General features: G+C 44.4%; 1 protein-coding gene across 1 annotated transcript; it reads right to left on the reverse strand.

The window, feature by feature from the left end:
• Positions 1 to 1,991: 1,991 nt before the first annotated feature.
• On the reverse strand, positions 1,992 to 20,709 carry KIF3A (kinesin family member 3A; the record flags this gene model as incomplete). The annotated part of the gene is made up of 18 exons (XM_082005972.1): positions 1,992 to 2,633; positions 3,174 to 3,298; positions 3,501 to 3,569; positions 3,715 to 3,768; positions 4,898 to 5,023; positions 5,813 to 5,923; positions 6,255 to 6,435; positions 7,323 to 7,479; positions 11,012 to 11,083; positions 12,683 to 12,784; positions 14,061 to 14,235; positions 14,627 to 14,824; positions 15,763 to 15,902; positions 16,654 to 16,759; positions 17,197 to 17,281; positions 17,526 to 17,670; positions 18,989 to 19,271; positions 20,704 to 20,709. 18 exons carry the CDS (start codon positions 20,707 to 20,709, stop codon positions 2,585 to 2,587), a joined length of 2,184 nt encoding a protein of 727 aa, XP_081862098.1. The 3' UTR covers positions 1,992 to 2,584.
• Between the last annotated feature and the right edge of the window lie 652 nt (positions 20,710 to 21,361).

Below are 21,361 nucleotides of genomic sequence, written 5' to 3' on the forward strand. Positions count from 1 at the left end.
CTGCAAGCCAGACTCCCTGGCTTTAAAAGTTCCCAGAACTGCAACAAAACACACAAGTTAAAAGCTAAGCCAAGCTGATAGATCACCATGACCATGATAGTGTTCCACTTAAAGTCCTCTTGTAAGAGCAGATAATTTGTTTTCCAAGCCCCTGTAACAGGGGATTAACAACTAGTTTCTCCAATCCGCTAATTACAAAGGTGTGCAAGCAATTATTTATTATGTTCTCTGCCCCAAGGCTCACTTAAATATATAGAGTACTACTGTTTTCAGCAGCAGGACTGTAACATTAAAACTATAAAGGCATATGCTTTATGATAAGTTTTAAATATTTTAAATGCAGTATCATGGTTCACAGCGGTATCTTTAAACCGCTGATGTCTGTCAGGTAAAAGACTTTTCAGTGGTCTTTTTGAAAGCAAAGTTCAGGAGAAACTCCCTTAAAAACAGATCATTCAACAAACCTTAGCACAACAAGACTAACAAAGGGAAATGCAACAGTTATCTCTGGTTCTGAGTATTAGTACAGGCCAAAATTACGCATCTATCTGCTTGGACTCAGAACTGACATCAGGCCTAAGACAAAACAGCATTTAAGCCATTTTCAGTCTGTCTTGTTTGATGAGAAGTACGTAACAGGAGATAAACCAACTCTACCCAAGCACATTCAAAGTAAGGTCAACTCTTCAAGGGCAAAACCAACTACAGCTTAGATCAGACAAACATTCTGAGTATTTACCTCTAGCTGCTGTGCTAGAGAAAACAAACGCCAGTGTTTGTGTCTCGTATGAACTCAGGTGACAAAGTCAGATCTTGTATGAACTTAGGTGACACTCCACTCCCTCCCCCCCAAAACAGAGGGCAGCCTATTCTTCTCCTAGGTCATGATCAAAACCCCAAGGGAAAAGCTTGCAACTCATTTAGAATAGCACTGAATACATCTCCGAGCAAAATATGCCCTTACAAGACCAGTTTTAACTATTACAGATCCTGCTACAGACCTGTTATAGTCACAAGGTACATGCAGTTAAGCATCACAACAGTAAGAAAGAGTAGTTAAAAGTTGATATCCCTAAGTACTATCACAAGAACATTCTGGTAATTGTAAACATGGCTACTAACAAGAACTCTCCTAAGGAGCTGTCTTGTTCTTACTGTCGTGCTTAAGGACTCAGTTTCTCCTATTAGTAATCACAGCTTTTTAAACCTCTAGGTAACACTAGGATCCCATGGAAGTTATAGCTAATTACCACCACTCCGGCATGGGAGCTGTTAAGATGCCTGCAGCTCGTGTGCTCCAGCATGAGTTATAAAGCACTCAAAATCCAAAGGAGATGCATTTTCTGTGACACAAAAGCAATGTATTAAAGTGATATGTGTCTATTAGCAGCATAAATATCAAAGAAAAAGAGCAGCCACCACAGATAAATGCTTATTATCAGAGACCAGAATTTTTTTCCTCTCGGAGCACATAGCCAGAAACCCAAGATGATACAGTCTACACAGGAACACAAACAGCATCAGCTATTTCAGGGGATGTTACTGTTCTGGGAAAATTGGGCAATTCATGCCTGTTTTAAGATAGGAGAATCAAATTCATCCTCAGTTTAGAGCACTGGCCCAGTGCCCGTGTAGCCAGGGATGAGAAATGGAGCATTAATGCTCACAGTCCCAAGGCTGAAGCCAAGTCCTAGTGTTACAGCATTCCCCTTAAATAATCTCTGCTGTTCAGATTACAAAACAATTCATACACATTTAAAAAAATTCCAGCTCAGAAGCTTAAAAAGCAGCCAAAGCAATACTGCAACACAGCCTTAATAAAAGGAGGGGAAAAAAGCTCTCTTGCCTTTGCATCAAAGGCCTCACTCTCCCCAGTGCCAGCAGATCACACACAAATAGACAAAAATAAAAGCACTACTTAGACACACTTGTTTTCTGTTGCACTTAAACAGAGCATGGTCCCTTTCCAGAAGTTTGTAGTTCATGTTTCCCCCACCTAACTACTTTCTTTGTACAGCAAGACAGCAAATGAAGGAAAAAGGACTGTGTATTTCATACACAATACGATCAGGTTAATAGCCACAGTGAGGAATATTTAAATAAAAGGGTTTGATGCTCTTAATTCAAAGGTTTGCAGCAACCACATTCAAACACAGATCAGTGCAACAGAGGACAATAGTGAAAGCTGCCAGTTATGTGCAAAGCAGGGCATAAATCAGATTTACCAGCCTTAAATTTCAGCATTTCATCAACCGTTTCACGCTAACACGTCTAGCACTTAAACACACATCTAGAACCCTTGTTTTCTATACATTTCAACAAGGATTGCCAACAATAGTTTCCCTGCACGACACATTTAACACATGGAATTTCACAACCATCATATATACCAGCTTAATATTATGTTAATATAACATACAATATACGGGCAACTAAGGAATTTTTTTTTTTTTTTAAATAAAGCTCCATACCAGCAAGGCATGGATTTTACAGCCATGTCAAACTGTGCTATTTCTTGAATTCCATATTCTGGCCAAGCCTTACACACTCACTGATTTTTACGGCAATTCTGAACAGGTCACACCTACTGCAGCAGAGAGTCAATGACGGCTCCTGGCTTTGCCGAACGTTTTCTGTTTGGAGAACAGAAAGGAAAGGGAAAAACAACACCATACACACATCATTATGCTGTCTAGGAAAGACAGGGACCAGCCACATTTCAAGTCAAAACTACAAAGTGTTACTCTTCCGCAAGCATTTGTCAAAACCAACCAACCAAAAATAACCCAGAAAACCTATGCTGAAATCTCCCCCAACAGCACATTACTTTCCAGTAATAACAGTATATGCACTGTCAATGTGTCAGATGTTAAACTGAACCACAGAACACAGTAAAATTAAGCAAGAAGCCAGAAGAGGGGAATGCAGCAAAAGGGAATCATAAAAATCCCCAGACAAGTCTTTCTGGATAAGACTTTACCGTAGTAAGGAGATTTCAGCTTGGTTCTATCACACTTGGCACCAGTAAACTTTATACTGTGCAAAATTGTGGTATTTTGTCTTCTCCTTAAGCAAACATTTGAAGACTCACAGTAAGTCTACAAGCACAAACTTAAGCCTTCCCCTGGGTAAATCCCCGATTACATATAGATAGATACTCCAAAGTTCTTCACCTTCTACCTGTCTTGGGCCTGGACCTTCCTTTTGAAGTCCTCGGCCTCTCCAGCTTCATCAGAGATTGCCTCAAGCTTTCTTCAGTGTAAGCTAAGTACACATGGGAGAGGTCCACCTCAAAGGGCTAAAAAAAGAAAAAAAAACACCCCAAAACATCAGAATCATTTTATACACTGATCAACAGTGCTTTTGTAACACTAGAAAGCCTCATTTCTTCAAAAGAAAACCGAAGTTGCACAGTTCCCCTATAAATATGCAGTAGCAGGCACAGGCAATAGAACTTATGAACTATGCAGTTCAATACATGCTTATAAAGAGTCACTCACATCTTTTTCTTTTTTATCCAGGACAGGCGTCTGTTTCCTCATATTGTTTCCTGTATATGCAACGCATTTCTTAAAGAAAGAAAGGTCTGTTAGTAAAATCTACCATGCATAGTAAAACTGACTACAGCTTTATTAATTTACTTCTGGGCTCAATTAAACTCCTCAGAAGCTTGTGCTAACATTAGTTGGTACATCAGCCAGTCTGCTAGCTTACCAGCTGCCATTCTCCAATGTCTTCGTTCCAGTGAACGTAGTTTTCAATCATTTCCTAGACAGAAATTAGAACAATAATTGTTACAGACTTGCACAGTCTACACTGCAGACACATTTTCCAGAACATATATCCCTAAAGGCCTGGCCAAGCTGCTTAAGAACAGTCTTGACCAATCCAAGTTGTTTTTATCAGGACAGTCATACCATGTTCAAAAACCCCTATTTACATTTTAAAGGCTACAGAAAATAAAAATACCACTCCCAAATTGTATGCATTTGAGTTCCCATTAAAGCATGGGTTTCCCATTACACCAATGCCATCAGGATAGTAATAAACACACATTGTAATATGGAAAAAAAAGAAAGATTAAGGGAAACAGCTTGTATTTTCTATTAAATAGTGGGCATCATATTTAAGCTCATCGTGAATTTTCTGAACGTTGGGGTCAAAGAAAACAAGAAGTGAAGAGTTCCAAGTTCAGTCTTACTACTTAGTATTAATATCAGACATTAGCAGGCACAACTTCAAGCACAGTGGAAAAAAAAAAATGTTTTGAACACACCCAGAGCATAGGCAGACAGTGAATACACCAGTTAAATACATGGTGAATATGGTTTAAAGAAATAAAATGACAAAGAAAATATGCTGCGAGAGAACTGAGATTAATACATTCCTCTGCTTACAACCCCCGATACGTTATACACTGCTTCCCTAAGCATGTAATTGTACCCAAAGTTATCAAAACCCCTGAGGAATACAACAAAGACATTCTGCATCCATTATTCACATTACTGAGATGCTTTTGGAGCTAAACGCACCCACTACTCTCATCATCTTCCAACTGAAGCTCAAGCAGAAGTCCACCAGGTTACAAGAGCCACTTGACAAAAGCATTTTTCCCCACTTCAACATCTGGTTCTAACAGTCCAGATAATGGCACAAACAGCAATGCAACCAAGTTGCACCTGCTCAGCTGGGCCACAGCAAAGGCTCGCAGCAACACAATCTACTCATTTGTGCTAGCAAACCTCTGCGTAGCAGACAAGTGTTGATCAGTTCACTGTCAATAACTCATGACGAGAAAATAAGCCAACTCATTTCATTTGTCAGACAGAATAAAAGCTTGTGCTAGGCACGCTGGGCGCTCTATGATAGGTCACAAGCTTAGGTTCTTTGTCTTTACCTGGTAGTCCTGAGGAATGAAGTTGTCTATGATAAGCATCTGAAGGCGAAGTTCCCTGCTCAGCTGTCGAATATTCTCCAGTAATCCCTCAATCTCTCTCTGATGCTCTTGTTGCAGATCTGCCATCTGCAGAGATGACAAGACAAACAAGGCATTTGAGAGGCATCGGAGCTAGCTAAAGACATGGCAAGAGCAAACAAGAGAACAGTCTTCAGCTATACAAGGTTTTTGGGAAATGAAAGCAAACTCTGGTTATAAGTACTAGAATATTTATCTCTGAAGAACAAACCCTCTGAAACGTTCCAGCTCAGAAATGGCTGAAAATAGCATTAAGTTCTCAGTTTCATAAAAACGAAACTGGTCTTCTGCCAATTCAGGCTCTGCATCAACTAAGAGCAGATGAAGAGCAGGCAGAGAAGTTATACCCTTGAAATCTTGCCAGGGAAATCTCTGATCCCAGAGACAAAATGCACTTTTCATGCAACAGGAACTCCAGATATCAGCCAAAGAACACATTGATCTAGTGTGACTGAGGAAGAGACAATGAGGGCAACAGGCAGAAAGGACAGACAGCTAAGAGCAGAGGAGCATTTGGACTGCTGCAAAGCAGGAGACCGGGTTGCCAGCAAAACTTTTGTTTCAGAAATAACCAGGTTTTTTCCTTGAAGTTCTGAGTACCTATGGGTCTCACACATACCCCCTCAGCCTGGCTTGGGGAAAAGCTCTACAACATGCCCCTGTGACGCTCTACCACCAGACTTGATTAGATCTTTTTGAATTACATGAGCTAAATGGACAGCACAGAAACACACTTCTAAACATACAGCACTTTTTCCAGTGTTACAAAGCTGATGGCTTATGCTTCCCAGCTATAGTCTCTCACATCATCACAGGCTGAGGACTTCAGATACTAACCTCTGATTTTGCAGCCATAAGCATGGTCCAAACTTTCTTCAGCTTTTTGGTTTTCCCCTGTGCTTCTTCCTGGAGGCTGGTGTACTTCTCCTCGATGTCCAAGCGTTCTTGCTGCATGCAACATTTAGCACAGACATCCACACATTAATTAACATAATCAAGGAAAATATCCACAATAGTATGAACAAGAGGAGAAACTACTGTGACCAAACAAAGCATTTGCCAAGGGTACAGAGACCTGGCTTAGCCAGGCTGGCTCAGACCCACAGCGATCACGGCTGCCCTACAGGTGAGCGCTGCCAACGCACAGCCTCTGAAGCTGTTAGCTTCTGCTCCGCTTGCAGAGCGGACCCACATTTCATCCACCTGAGCAAAGCCAAGGCACACAACATAGTGTGTCCTGCCATTGCTGATTTCAGACAGCTACCGCGTATAACCTCACCTCCTTCTCCTCAAGCTCCTTGCGAAGCTGCTCTGCCCTCTTCCTTCGTTCTTCCAGTTCCATATTTGATTCTTCTAGAAGCTTCTCTTGCTCCTCTGCTTTTGCCAGCAAGTCCACTCCTCCCACAATCACCTTCTTCTCCAATGCAGACAGTTTCTCCAACAGGGACTGGTGTTCTTGTCTAGAGACACAGGTAAGTGAAAAACTTCCTATCCTACAGTGCTAGCAAGGCAGCAGGTCCAGCTCAGTTTTACAGCCCAGACAGCACTCACAGGGCTGGAAAAACTTGTCTTGCTGCCAAGGGTTTAAGTAGGGGTGAGGCAGTGCAAGTGAATGCAGGGAGTTCCCTGAGCTCCAGCTCCCATCACTTTCTTGCAAGCAAAACCAGGTCAGCAGAGAAGTCTCTCCTGCTGCAAACCCCCTCTGTGAGGGGCTGCAAGGCACCAGGGGTATTACCAGGCTATCCAAGGCACCCCCTTCTCAAGGGCCCTGCCAGCACAGCAATGCCCAGAGGCAGCTGCAGAAATGGAAGGGAAGCGAGTGAACTGAGATCAAGGCAGGGCAGCTGAGATGCAAACCAGGAATGCTGGCTGCTGCCTGACAGCAGGACTCTGCTATCTGCATGGGCCAATGCAATCTCAGCAGCTTTTCAGCTCCAGAGTGGAAAACCCAAAATGATGTACTTGTGACAGCATGCTGCCAAAAATCTGGCTTGCTACACAGCTATTGCCCACGGACCAAGCAGTACAGCAGTATTGCTGCTCTTCACAGGTCTCCAGGGTTTGGAGGATTCATTTCTCTTGCTAGGCTACCTTGCACAACTAGATGAAGTTAAGAGAAGAAAGAAATGGCAGAAGAATAAAGTTTGTCTTTTCCATCTGCTCTAAACTCTGAAGGCAGAGTAAGCTCTTCTTTCACTTTAATAATAGCAAGAGCTCATGTTCCGCTTATACAGAAGAAGTTTGACAGGCACCTCACCATGCGTCTCCAGATATCCATAACTGAGTTGTAGATTAAGGAAGGAAAAACCCACATTGCCACACAAACTGTGCAGAGCAGTGTACTCACTGAGCTTTAAGCAAGTCTTTTTCTCTCTTCTCCAGTTCAGCTCTGGCTTTGTTTCTTTCTTCTTCTTCCATATCAAGCTTAGTTTCAAGAGCTTTTCTCTCCTCTTCAATCTTTGCTTGCATCTCTACCATCTTATCAGGGGAAACTTTCTTTTTGCCTTTGGAAGAGATAGGGAAAACAAATTAGCTCACAGAAAAGCAAGACAGCCGCTGTATCACAGCATTTCTCCAAGTTCAGATTCAATAATTGCATTTAAGAAAAATTAATTTAATTAGATGTCAGCTCCAAGTTGGGTACAACTCAAGTCTTTCAAATCCCATTTTAACATTGACCAGTTGCCACCAGTTCCTACAGCGAAGGAACACTATAACATAATGCCCCCAAAATAGAAAACACACAAAGAACACCTGGAGAAGGAACACTGCCTGAAGAGAAGTCTGAGCTGGAAGCTCAGGCATTCTAACTCTGTAGATTAGGCCAGAGGAAAGAAAATAGGAGACTGCCTTGACCTGCAGCTAAGCTACCAAGAGTTACATACTCAAATTTCAGATTAGCATCCCCATCACACCCCTTGTTCACTGCCCTCCTTATGCACTTACCTATTGCAAAGTCAGCACATAGATATTTTAAGAATGCACTACCATAAAAATAGAGACTAAGGAAATTCAGAACAGCCCTATAAAAACAAACAAACAAACACCACCACAACAGGCAATTAAAGAAACCTTTTGATTGTATTTGAGCTATGTAAGAGTGACTGCCCACAGATCTGAAAGTACTGAGGTTTGCTGCAACTTATCAATTCTGTCTTTACAGTGTAACTACTATTACAGCAAACCAGGTGTGTTTCTTAGAGAGTTACAAAGGAAGTGGTCAGAGCAGCTCATTGAACTTATTGGTCTGAAGGGTTGGTCCCAAATACCCGTGATTTTGAAACAAAGTGTGAAGCTACTGCTCTTGGAAGTCACTCCACAAGTCTTGAGTCAACTTTCATTGTAATCCCAAGAGTGCCTAAGGCAGGTGAACACAGAGATCCTTGTGGGTTATCCAGAGTGAGAGAGAGCCCAGCCTATATGTATTTCTTCAAATCCACAAGTCCTAAATCTCCCTTTATCCACTACTTTATTCAATGAAAGGTGAGCCTTTCATTTTCTTGTTTTGCTCTTTTCCAGACATGAACCTCTCCCCCCCACCCCCAGAATCCAGATGCCTAAAACTAACAGAAGCCGTCGACTGCCAAGGGACTGTTTTTCACAGTGACATAATGCATATGGTCACAACATGCTCAAGAAAGTTGTTGCTCAATAACAGGCTTCCCTTTGGTCTTCATGGCATTCTGCTTTATTTGTACAAATATATGACATCTAGCACTCAGACAAAATGCACTGTATTTGTGAACATATTTGTACATATCTGTATGAATGTTTGTTCATGCACACAAGAGAATGTAATTAGCTTTGTGGTAAGGTAAGGACTTCGGGACTACAGCAAACTGTCTTAGTTTCCATCTGCCAAACTTAGGAATCAGACAACAAGCACTTATTTCTGGATCTGTGGTGAAAAAAATCTCTCACTAATTAGTCTTTGAATAAGAAGCTTTATGAAAATCCTATACAGAGATCATCATATAAAAAGAGATAAGCCAGATAAAGGTTTCTTACTGCTAGTACACAGCCCTACATATTCTCAGTTTAGGAGAAAAAGGTGAATTAAACAGAGTTGTAAGACCCTTGCACAAGCTCTGCAATTGTATTACAAGGAGGTGGAAGTCAATTACACCAACCTGCTTGATCTTGCATTAAGAGGAAGTAGAAAGCAAATCGCAGAGAGGCAGCATATGCATGAAAAGAGGAGGAAAGAAAATATATTACTGCTTTGATCATTTTGGACAAAGATCATGAGCATCAGAACAAGCATTAATTTTATATGCATGTTTCTAGAGTAGAAAACACAGGATAGTCATCGCTAAAAACCCACTCCATTAAAGCAAACATTAATGCATCATGATTTTATGCTAAAGCACAGAAAGTTTCTACACTCCAGTGTGCTTTGCCTATCCAGGATAATCTTCAGCTCACTCTTCCATTCTTCTGCCCATCCAATGCAATGCAGAATCCAAATGTAACGTTATGAGCCTGCCGCAAAGATCATGCCCTAAGAAAGAGGGTAGATTTCTTCTTGAATAAGACACTTAATGCTTCCCCCCTGCCCCAAGATATCCAATTCTGTTATATTACCTGTAAAATATTAGCATACGTAAGACTTGTTCTAAGTTTTAACCAGGTTTCCAAGCCAATTCTTTGCAAGATACATGACAGTTGCACATCGGGAGTCTCAGCACAAGATTTCTCCATTTAATTACACAGGGTATTAGTAGGTTAATTTGCAGTAACTGATGCTTCCATAGAGGTATATAGCCAGTTTTGATTATTCAAGCAAGTGCAGCAAAAAAGGCAGGACAGGAAAGGGGTAATGAAAGACACCACATGCAAAAGGACCACGCTTGAGGACAGTTAATATCCCAAACCACACAGAGCTACACTTACCCTAGTCACCAAAAGCCCAGTGCAACTTCCACACCAGAACTGTCTCCAAACTTGCAGGAGATGGACTCATCCATCCACTGCCAGATCAGCAGTTTGCTATTAACTGTCCTCATCCAAATAAGATATTCAGGTTTCAAGCAAGCTTTGGAAGAGCAAGTTTGAAGCAAGCAGAGTTCCAAGCCTACCATCGTATGACCCACCAAAGGTCTCCCTTAGGTTGTGAACCTTCTTAACCTTCTACCACACTTTCTCTGAGCTGATGCTCTCCACTAACATAACTAGTATAAATTTGATTGAAGTGCCACTATAACACAATACTTTCCAGATTCTCGCCACATAAGGAGGAAAGTAGACTGCATCTACAGAGGATAACCACAACAGTGGGTGAAGTCCCTACAAGCCAAGTCCTGAGATGCGATTTCTTTCTTCAGTCATCACTGACTGTAGGGTTTTTAAAAGGGACAGAGCCCTCTGACCAGACTTTCCTCACTGCTAGACCAAAATCTAGATCCCTTGTTCCTCTGAACTAAGTCCCACAGTGACCAAGAACTTAATGTCATGGGGCAGTTAAAAAAAACCAAAACAAACCACTGAGGATTTTTTTAAATTATCTGCCAAAATAAAGCAGATCAACCAAGCATTACCACATTTTCCTTGGAAGTATAAGCCTTGTGTTGCTTGTTGACCGCTCCATTTATTTTCTCCAAAACTAATTTTGAGAAGGCAGAGTCCAATATAACACAGCACAACCCATTTCACCTGTCTAGATGTCTTATTTATAAACTCACACTGTAGCAACTGCCATTAAAAAGTTGGCTCAGGCTTTTTCCCGATATTTTAGAGGGAGTGTTTAACACAGAAGTTGCAAACTGTTTTTTAACCTATTATTTCTCAGTTGTCTTTAAATCTTGTTCAAGCAGCATACTAAATTGCTTCCTATTCTCTCACATATCTGGCTGACAATGTGCACACTGAACAACTGTTTCAAGCATGGAAGCAGCAAAGGAAAGGCATGCTTTAGCAGAGCTAAAAGTTCAGGTTATCTTTCCAACAGACATAGCAGAGAAGAGTGCAGCATTGCAAAATGGAGTGTGCAGATTATGGAAAGGCCAAAGCTTAAAGGACTTAAGAGCTCCCACTCACTAGTGAAGGACTTATCCAGAGGTTTCTCTATGACAGAGCATGTGGAGTCTGAACTACTGCTGCTGCTACTGCCTGGAAAACAGAAATGCGTCCCACAGAAAAACCCAGAGAGGAAGAAACATGCAGATGGGAAGTTAGTTCTAAAGGAAAGAAACCCAGAAGGGCCAGCAACCTAATTCAAAAAGGCACAAGTTTCCATTAGGAAGCATTTGGTAGGACCCCTCCCAAACTCAGCTTGCAAAGCCACCGTTTCCCAGCACAAAATAGCATGCTCAGAAAGACACTTCAGTTAAAACCCATCTTAACCAGCCTACGGCTTAAAACAACATGCCAAGGCAGCTTCCATTTCAAGCAACAACAGCACAGAAAACCAGATCATAGTGGAGAAGGCTGCGGATATCTGCAGGAACAGAGGATTCAGTGACCAGGAGTCCTTTCCCGTCTTACGTACATGGCCACGTGCACTTTTGCCTCTAGAAGGCAGAATAAGCTTACACAGGGACAGTTACTGTGTGTACTCCTGCTGAGCAGCACCCTTTCTTAGGAAGCTTAAAGTAGCTTGTCTGGAAGTTGAGTAAGTCATAGTTATTTGCCCTCTACTCCTTTCAAGCAGCATTTTGAAGGTGATCTCCTCTTCGGAGGAGATTTAGGCAGAACTTGGTTCTTGATGGAGACAGTTGTCAATCTTTTTGCTTCTAGAAATTACCAAAAGGTGAAAAATTAAGTAAAAGTTATTGTAACTATCACCAAAGGCATGACAAAGGTCATTTATGACTCTGCTTGGACAGATACCAAAATTAAGAGAGGTTGTCTAAAGCAGGAATGCTTTAGCAGGAATTTTTAAACAGATGTGGGTGCCTCAGGACAGGAAGGCAGCTTGCATGTCAAAATTAGTTTACTAGAGAGGCTGGAAGTTGAGATGTAGCACTGGGCTTGACTTCTCTACTCCCCATGAAAAAACATCAGAGAGGTTCTAGAGGCACAGTACTGGTGCCCCCTGGAAGCCACAGCATCCCACAGTACACAGTGACCCACAGTTCTAGGTTCCGCAACAACCCCTGGAGTTCAGATGTTACACAGTAGTTTAACATTGGTGTAAGACAGCAGCCTTCACCCATGGGCTTTCCAGAGTGCTCCCAAACAAGGGATGCTTTTTCAGCTAGCACAAAGACCCCAAATGTCAAGTTCTTCCTCTATCAACAATAGACACCAGAGGAGTCAGTTACTGAACATCCATAAGACAAATGAATCCTTTGCCTAAACCACAGCCAAAATTCCCCTCCAACCATTCTCATGGTTATAACAACCCACAACAGCCTACCATTGATCTTTGGTGTCTTCTTCCTCCTACCTCTGAGCAGGGGAAGTTCCACAACACCAGTCACAAGCCATACACAGCCACCTTGCGGCAACCAGGGAGCCACCACAAAAGAGGATGTTACCACAAGCGCAACTACCCAAGTGGAAGCAGATACTACACAGGTTCAGAGCTGTCCATCTACGGAAATGGCACCAAATAGCTTCGTTTCTAGGACAGGCATGATAATTGCAGCGGCAGTAGGGCAGCTCTACAAATCCACTTTTCCCCGCCTGGCTCTGGCTACAGTTTCTGACACCAGCTGCTGGATAAGAGAAGATTGGTGGCACCGACAGGAGTCTCGACAGCCTTACCCCGCCGTTTCTTCCGCTTCTCCCCATCTTCTCCAATCTCCCCATCATCATCTTCATCCTCCTCTTCAGAATCACTGGTCTCAGAACCAGATATCTCTTCCCCTAGAACAGAAGAGTGTTCTTTCCTTCACCTCATATCAGCTTGTTACTGTGACAGCAGCATTTGTCCAAACCCAGCATCAGCTTACAAGCACCTGCAGAAGTCATTAACTGTTGAGCAGACAGCCAGCTTTCCATGGCTCAGGAAACTTAAGGAAAATCCAGATAAGCAACTAAATGCTGTGAAGTCAGTGTGCATATGTTAAAACTCAAGTGGGTGCTTTTCATGGGAAATAAAGCATCTTTGCACTGCTGACGCATTAAGCTACAATGTTTTCTGAGCAGGATCTACCCATACCTTCTCTTCTATCTCAGATGGAAGAGAAAACGGTCAGATGAACAAAGTTCACACAGACTTGCTACTTAATCAGACACCTGTATACATGAAGCTAGATGGCTGTTAATGGAGAAAAACGTCCAGTTTCACAAATGTTTATCATTGTTGCCATTGCAGACATGATGCTTAGGAGTTTCAGGCTGAGTTGGAAACAAAATGAATAAAATCCAATGTTTAACATCCTGGCCTCCCAGTAATGTTAGCAAACATAAGGCTGTAGCTGAGTCTAAAATGTAAGAAGCCACCCTCAGCCCACCAGGGATAAAACAGCTACACCCAGCTCCCAGCCCTTGGGGAAAGAGTTACTGACCATTTCCTGCTGCTCCTGAACGGGGCAGACTCCAAACAGTGAGCCATGTTGGAGTTGCTGCTACAGCTGTTCTGTGCTGCGAGCATCTCTGGAGAAAGATGTTGTGCCAAGGTCACTGTTTAGTAAGCATCTTGCTGGCAGGGTCCTTTGATGTCAATGGACTAATTGACAAGGCTGTGAAGTTACAGGGCTTAAAGAAGCTTCTTGTTTCTCTATGCATTGTTTTAAAGTCAGCCGCAGTTCCAGCTCCACAAATTTGGTTCATTTTTCTCCCAAAAAATGCATCCCTCCTCCTCAGGCAGGGAAACACTTGACCTTTTGTTACAGTGCATTCCAGTTGCCTACACCATGCCTAGCCATGCCCAGAGCCCTCCCGCTCAGCAGGCCAGCCCAGGTGCAGGAGCCATCACCTACCCTCGTGCCACCTGCCACCCAGCAGGCAAAGCACCCTGCAGGACAGCACCCTGCTGCCCCTGGGACACCTCGCCTGGAACAGAGAAGGGCAAACACCGCCAGGACACTGACCAGCTACTAAACTCATGTGACACAGCTTCAAATAGCAAAGAATGTTCACGCTCAAACAGAATGAGCGCTGGTATAGAAAGAAACACTAGGAGGAAGGGAAATCTCACCTTCTTCCAGTTTTTTCTTCAGCTCTTCAATTTCTTTTTGAAACTGGCGGAGCAAAGCATCCTTGGGATCTTCATTAATCCTGGCCTTGTTCTTTATGTTCTTGGCTCGGTTTGCATACCTGAGAGTGCTGATAGTCTCATCGTAGTTGTAATCTGCCGGACCAATGTTTGCACACTGTGACACATGGAAGACCAAGTTACTGGAGGACAGAGTGTCAGAGCCCAGAACAAGTAACTTCACAGGTATCCATCCCCAGCTCTGCCAGTCTCATGCTGCTACTCTTTCCCAAGCCTTCCTGCTGCTTCTACACCAAAGCTGCTTTTGGCTACCCCAGCACAGCTTCTATTTGATTTTATGCACATATGTACATCTGCATGGTGTTTAGAACCTCATCTGTACAGAGGCAAAGAGAAAAGATAGAAAAAGCACATCAAGAGTTCTTTGAGCTGCAAACAGCTCTGAAATAGAGGTAAATGCCAGGCTGTTCTCATTACAAAGGCACTATGCTATCCCTGTAAAAATGCAGCTAGATAGCTGGCACCGGAAAGGGCATCTCTGAGCTTACCATCATGGTTTTGGAGTTGCCCCCCAGAGAATCCTGAAGGAGCCGCGTAAGCTTGGAGTTACGGTAGGGCACATGGGTGCTCTTGCCATCCACCAGCGCAGAGATAACATTCCCCAGTGTGGAAAGAGAGAGGTTGATCTTAGTAGCTTCCTTCAGTCGCTGCCCTGTGGCTCCAGTTTTCGCCTGTCTTTCAGAACCCTGGAAAGGGAACAGGAAGCAGAAGTTGCAACAGATGCTCTAACACATTTCCTTCCTCCAAATAGGATCAACTACACCTGAAGTCTTGCTAGCAGCCACATCACTAGCCACCTCAGCCACATTCTCAAATAACGAGTAAGTACCTCAGACCTCTCTTGTTAAGGGGCAAGTCAAACAGATCTTAACTGAAGCTTTCAGTGCTAGAAAACTCTTTATTGCTCAAAATAATGCAGCTAGGAAAATGGAGATTTTGTGCCCATGAACAAAAATGTTATGAGAAGCAAGTCAGCAGTTATGAGATGCCTCAATTGGAGCTGCTAAGCACCACCCCCAGCCCTTCCCACCCCCACCACTCCCAGCAGATGAAGGGAGAAAAGCTACACTGCAATTATTTTAAAGAGCTTCACAAAGCAACCTAAACATACATCACGAAAATAAAGTTAACACACAGACACTGAATGCCTTTAGTCTGCCCTTTCCTGCATCTTCTCCAAGGAATGATACTCCAATGCAAAGTTTGGGCTAAAGACACATTTTACCAGCACAATTACATTGGTTCAAAGTGAGTGACAGAGGGAGGGAACCTGCAAGTGATGAACTGCATGGTCACAACCCTCTAAAACAAAAAACCCTCTTGCAAAGACCCAGTTCTGCTGTCCAGAGGGCTCTTTCCAATGTAGTTTATCCATTTAATGATTAATTTATAGAAGCAAGAGAAGACCTTTTGCTGGCACAGGCTCTAGCTACACTAAAGTCTCTTCCTGGTACACCTCTGATTTAAGTCCCCAAGTGACTACTTCACAGAAGTCAAATGCCAAACACAAGTCTGGGCTTTAGCTGTGAAACATGGAACATGCCCTTTACTGTGCCTTCAACAGTGCATACATAAGCAGCGATGCCCACCATGCATTATGGCAGACCTGGCTGGTCCTACTTACAGCAAGATCAACAAGATGCAGTTTGCCCATGCGAACGTGCATGTTTCCATCAACCCCCTTCTCGCTGCACTCAATAGTGATAGTGAAGATGGCATGTGAACGGGAGCTGTGCTCGTTCATGTTTGTGGCTCCAACAGAACCTTTTAAAAGAGAAAAAGCAATGACATTTTCATAAGGCATCACATGCTCCTGTAACACTCTTCCTGCTCTGAAAGGAGATTTATCCCCACTTCTTTACCCAACCCTGCTTTTCAGAAGATGGAAGAGGGATGCTCAGACTCAGCAGTATTCTTGGGCACTGAAGTTGCAGCACATCTCCAACCTGGATTAGCAGAAGCATTACAGCCTGCTGTAGCTCTAAGTCAACCACAGACTCCCATCCCAAGAGCAATAGCTCTCATCTGTTTCTTTAAGGCTACAAAGATCAGTAGCCTAAGGCATTCACAGCTGATCCCCACAGACAGCTGTATTTTGAGAAATAAGAACACAGCAATCCATGCCAAGAGCAACAGTAGTCAGAACTTCAGGTCATAAAAGGATCTGATCTTAACTAAGAAGTCTTCCAGAAAACATAAACCACCTCCCACTCACAGCACAGGGCTAGTTGTTCATCCTGATGAGAAATGAAGAGGGAAAAGAACCAAGACACACACTAGTAGTTCTGACAACGCTGACTGCCCTCATTGCATCCTTCGTCGTTTCACCCACTGGCACTGGCCAATGCGGGAGGCAGAGCCTTCTCGACCTGCCCCTGCACACAGGGAGCAGATATCCTTTTTGCTCTGCTCAGCTGAACAATCCTCCCAGCATTAGGACTAGGATCTCCTACTGTGGTCTCATAACGAGACTTTTGTTCTGAGCTAGAAACCTGCCCACAGCAAGACTACGTACGGTTCTTGTGTCCCAGAGTCATGATTCTGTCCATATCATCTGCATTGTTTACGACATAAGCTGAAAGGTCTTTGATATAAACTCCCACATCAGGTCTCTCCTTAACCTAAGAGAGAAAGAGTTTAGACTGAGCATCCTTAGGAGATCCCCAATAGCAAATTTCAGTGGTACTGTAACAGTACAGTGATTTACTCTTCCAGGTTCTGGCTCCAGCACTCAGAATCAGAGCAGCTAAGGAATAAAGACCCATGGTTTCCCCCCTTCAAATCTCAGTCTCCAATTCCTAGAAAGACTGCTGAGGGGCCTTTGGGGTAGAACTGCAGGCACAAAACGGACTCAGATGGAACAGCCTGTTTCTTACTATGCAACTGACCAAGTGGAAAAGATTCAGAGATGTCAGTAGTGACATCCATCTTAAAGGAAATAGTACATGTGCTGAGGAGTCCAACCTCACACTTCCCTTCAAGTGCTTCTGTAGGCTTTCAAATATAATATTGCTCACTGATTCAAAAACAAACATCACATGCAGATCAGTAGGCTCACCTCTAACCTCTGTGTCTGGTCTTTTCCCAGCAGGTCCCGCACTTCTTCATTGTAAATTTCCAAGTAAGACACACGTACTAAAAACCTGAAGACAAACAGCTGGGTAACTGTCTTAGTAAGGCATTTGTTGAAGTCCAACAAACACAATCCAACAAACGCACAGAGAAAACGCAGTGATATACAAGCACAATCCTGCTACCCCACCAAGAACTGCCCAAGGAGTCTTTCAGCTAGGGCCAGAGGTACTGCTTCAGTTGCCATTGTCAAGGTCAGGCTCCTACTACAGATGGACATACAAAAGATAGCAGCAGTGAAGAGAAGCCGTTTACCTTGTATCCCCCTCTGCCTTGGCAATGTGACCAAATATATGGGCAAAGGAATTGGGAATGATGCCTCTAAGCTCAGGAACTGCTCGGACCCCTTCCATGGTGAAAGTTTTGCCTGTTCCAGTCTGCCCATATGCAAAAATAGTACCTGAAGGATAAGAAGATATACGAACAAGCTCTAAGAAGTTGCTAACTGCAGTTACTTTTACTTCATCCCTTCTTAGCCTGATAGCACTAAACACCTCTATTTTTATGGAGGTGAAATTTTCCAACCACTCCAGTAGATACTGTACAAGGCTAGGAGCAACAGAAATCCTGGACAACCACAGTGAACAGGACTGGACAGCCTGCAAGATATCTAAGAAAAAGTAAGCTTGTTTTAACTGCGCAGAGTGATTAAAGTATGGAGTGCTAGTACACTTAAGTCTTACACACAAATAATTACACGAAGTCCAATTAATAACATGGTCAATTACAGGAAGATCATTATATATCAGCTGCAAAACCAACTATTTCTAGTACTCTAAGCTACCGCAGAAACAGTGTGAGGCTTCTACAACACAAGCCACAGCACAAGCCCAGTTCTGAACCTGCAAAAACAGCTATAATTTGGACTAGATAATGAGCCTGCACAAGTAGACACCCAGAAAATTTATTGAGATCCCAGACTCTGGTACTCTAGAAATATACTCGTTCTTAAGTTTAGCCTAGCACTGCTGAAAACTCAAGTTTTGACTGTCAAGCCACTGACATTACAGTTCAGAAAAGCTGATTTTTTTAATCAGCTGAAACCTGAATGTGTTAGCACTAGGGCTTATTAGGCATTTTACAGACCTTTAAAAACGTTATTGTTTATAGCATACTGTTATGGAAAGCAGTAATTTGCTTCCTCACTAGCATCTGCTTTCCTTTACGTAATATATTTACATGCATAACAAGACACACACACAAATCATGGTCATACTCTTCCCAGCTGTAGGAAGCAACAGATTATCTGTGGGGTAGGGCAGATGTGTTTGACTAGTCATCTTAGTTAAAAACAGCAAAGTTTAGAGGAGAAAATGCAGCAGTTATATGCACAAGTCTGGTATGCATACCTAGTTACTTGCAGGACCGTGGCAGCTGCCTGGTTACTGAAATTGTACAGTGAAGAGCCGCCGAGAATTCTGATAATGAGATAAAGTGTATACCTTTTGCAAACAGAAGACACAGAATAAAAACATACAGCTAACTGACCTTGGCTGAGTCTTGTTCATCACCAATCTCCCACTGTTAATGATCATAGCAAGGACAACCACTGAGTAACCTGAACAGCAAGTACCTTCAGGCTATTTTAAGTTAGAGGCCACAACAGAAACAATACAGGGCTACAGCCCTCAGAAGGTGAAATTCCCTTAAATAACATCAGCAGAAACTCTTAACAATGCAAAGAATAGGAGATGGGATCCTTGACTTAAGGGACTTACCGTTGTATCCTTCTAGGACAGAGTCAATAATAGGTCTTGCGGTTAAGTTATAGACATCCAGCTGTTTACTCTCTGGTCCAAACACTGTGTCAAACGTAAATGTCTTGGGAGGCTCATTGGATGAGTCTGTTTTATGAACAGTTATAGTGCCTCTCATTTCATCTACGTTGACTGCCATTTTGTAGCCCGTAGCTTTCTCTCGTTCATTAAGAGGCCGGCATCGAACAACCACCTTGACATTATCACAGCTCTCTGGCTTGTCCAGCTTCTCAGGCTTATTGATCTATAATTATCAAAAAAGCAAAAACCAAAGAATCAATACACAGGCTGTAACACTATGTAACACTACTGTTAACAAAACTGAGTGTTTAAGCACAAACGCTGTCAAATCAACTCAAGTCGATGCATACACCTCCATAGGATCATGAATGTGGGGGCTTAAAACCAGAACTGGTTTATAATTAAAGCTGAGAGAATAATGTACACTTATCCAGTCAATGCAATCTTCTTCTGTTTGCTAATGTGGAAACTGGCTGAGTAAAACTTGAGATTTTTACATTCAATATCACCTAGGAATTTCTTCAAGAAACAAGTTCAGGTTTGCAAACAATCTGCAAGCAGTTTGCTGGAGGCAGGTGCAGTCATGCCATTCTTTTACAGTGACACTGACCATGCTCTCTCACTGGAGCACACAAGCGTCAAACCTTAGATGACATAAGCAGATACCAGCAAGCACTGGCTCAATGGAATTCATTTAAGTTACAAGCTTCAGTGTACTTGCTGAATTTTAGTCACTTAGAAAATTCAAATGCTGTATTATAAAACCGCACAAATCTTTCCTTTCACGGAGTAGTGACAAATACAAACTTTGAAGCACCACTGATTAATTTGATGTCACATGCTTCTCCTGATTAAATAAACCTAAACCCCATTTGATCTAGTAAAATCTAAGACACTACCCTTGGTGACCGGTGCTGTAGCTGAGCATCTAGCTACTTCTAAAGCAGCTATCTTGAATGTCAACAAGAAATAAATCCCGTTTCCAGGAGCCTCTCCCACCAGCTGCCATCTGCCTAGATTCCTCTCAGGCCTCAGCAGAGGCCGGAACCAGCTTCTGCTGCTCTGGTAGAAGCAGAGCGCTGATCAGTCTCATCTTGGTGGAGGAGGAATCCTACAGTCCGGTTCTAGCACCGCAGGTGCGGAGAGTTTCTGAAACCAGCTACAAAATCAGTGAGTCACGACGAGCCACACACTACCTCTCCGCTGCACCGTCATCCGCAGCCTCCCAGAGCAAAGCGGGCAGGCTGAAAGACTGCCGAGGCGGACCTCAGCGCTGAGCAGACACCCACGTTCCTCCCACCCGCCACTTCCCCAGCCAGGGCTGCGCGGAGGAGGCTCAGGAGCGGCAGCGAGACACTCCTGCGCGGCGAGACAAGCCTCCAGCCCTTGCTGCCGGGGTATTCGCCCCACCGGCCCCACTCAACCCGACAGGACGGCACACGCCACCCGCGATTTCCCATCCCGCGGCGCAGGCGGCTCCCACGCCGAGACGGGGAACAGAGGCCGCGGGGCCTCCGAATCCCCCGCGCCGCAGCTCCTGTCAGCGACGGGACGAGGAATGCAGGAACCGGACAGCAGCAGGGCCGGGCCACCAGCGCTCCCCACCGCGCCCACCGACCGCCGCCACCCCGCAGTCCCGGCGCGGCGGGGCTCACCGGCATGGCGGCAGCGCGCGGGCAGGGAGCGGCGCCGGGCGCGAGGGAGCCGCCGAGCGGCACAACGGAACAATAACAGCACCGCGCCTGCGCCCGCCCCAAGCCGCCCCGGCCCGTAGCCAATCCCCGCGCGCTGCGGAGGTCGCGCACCCAATGGCTGACGGGGAAAGGACGGGTCCGGCCTGCCCCTTGCTGCCATAGGTGCCAGGCTCCAGCCAATGACGAGGGAGGGAGCAGCTGGGGCGGGCGGGGCGTCGCCATGGGAACGGCGGGGGGCGCGGGACGGGGCCGCCGCTGGAGTCACTGCGGCTCGATGGCCGCGCCCGGGGTGGGCGGGGGGCCTTGCCCAGTGGTCCCGGGGCTCCGCCACAGGGCTCCGGGGGCTCCGATTCTAGGCCTGACGAGGCTCCGGGACTGAGAGGCCTCCGTGGGGCTGACAGCGCTCTGGGGGTTCTGACAGGACTCTGGGCCTGACAAGGCACGGGGGGCTGACGAGGCTCCAGAGCTGACAGGCCTGCAGCCCCAGCCTGTTCTCCACACAGAGGGAAAATCCTCCTCCTTTTCCCAATCTCTGATCGGTTTCTCACTCTCCCCCCAGGTATTTCTGCACACCCAAATCCTTCTGCTGGTAGGTCGCAGGGCATTGTTCCCATCCCTC

This window comes from Phaethon aethereus (genome assembly GCF_964289735.1).
Source record: "Phaethon aethereus genome assembly, chromosome: 14".
Classification (NCBI taxonomy): Eukaryota; Metazoa; Chordata; class Aves; order Phaethontiformes; family Phaethontidae; genus Phaethon; species Phaethon aethereus.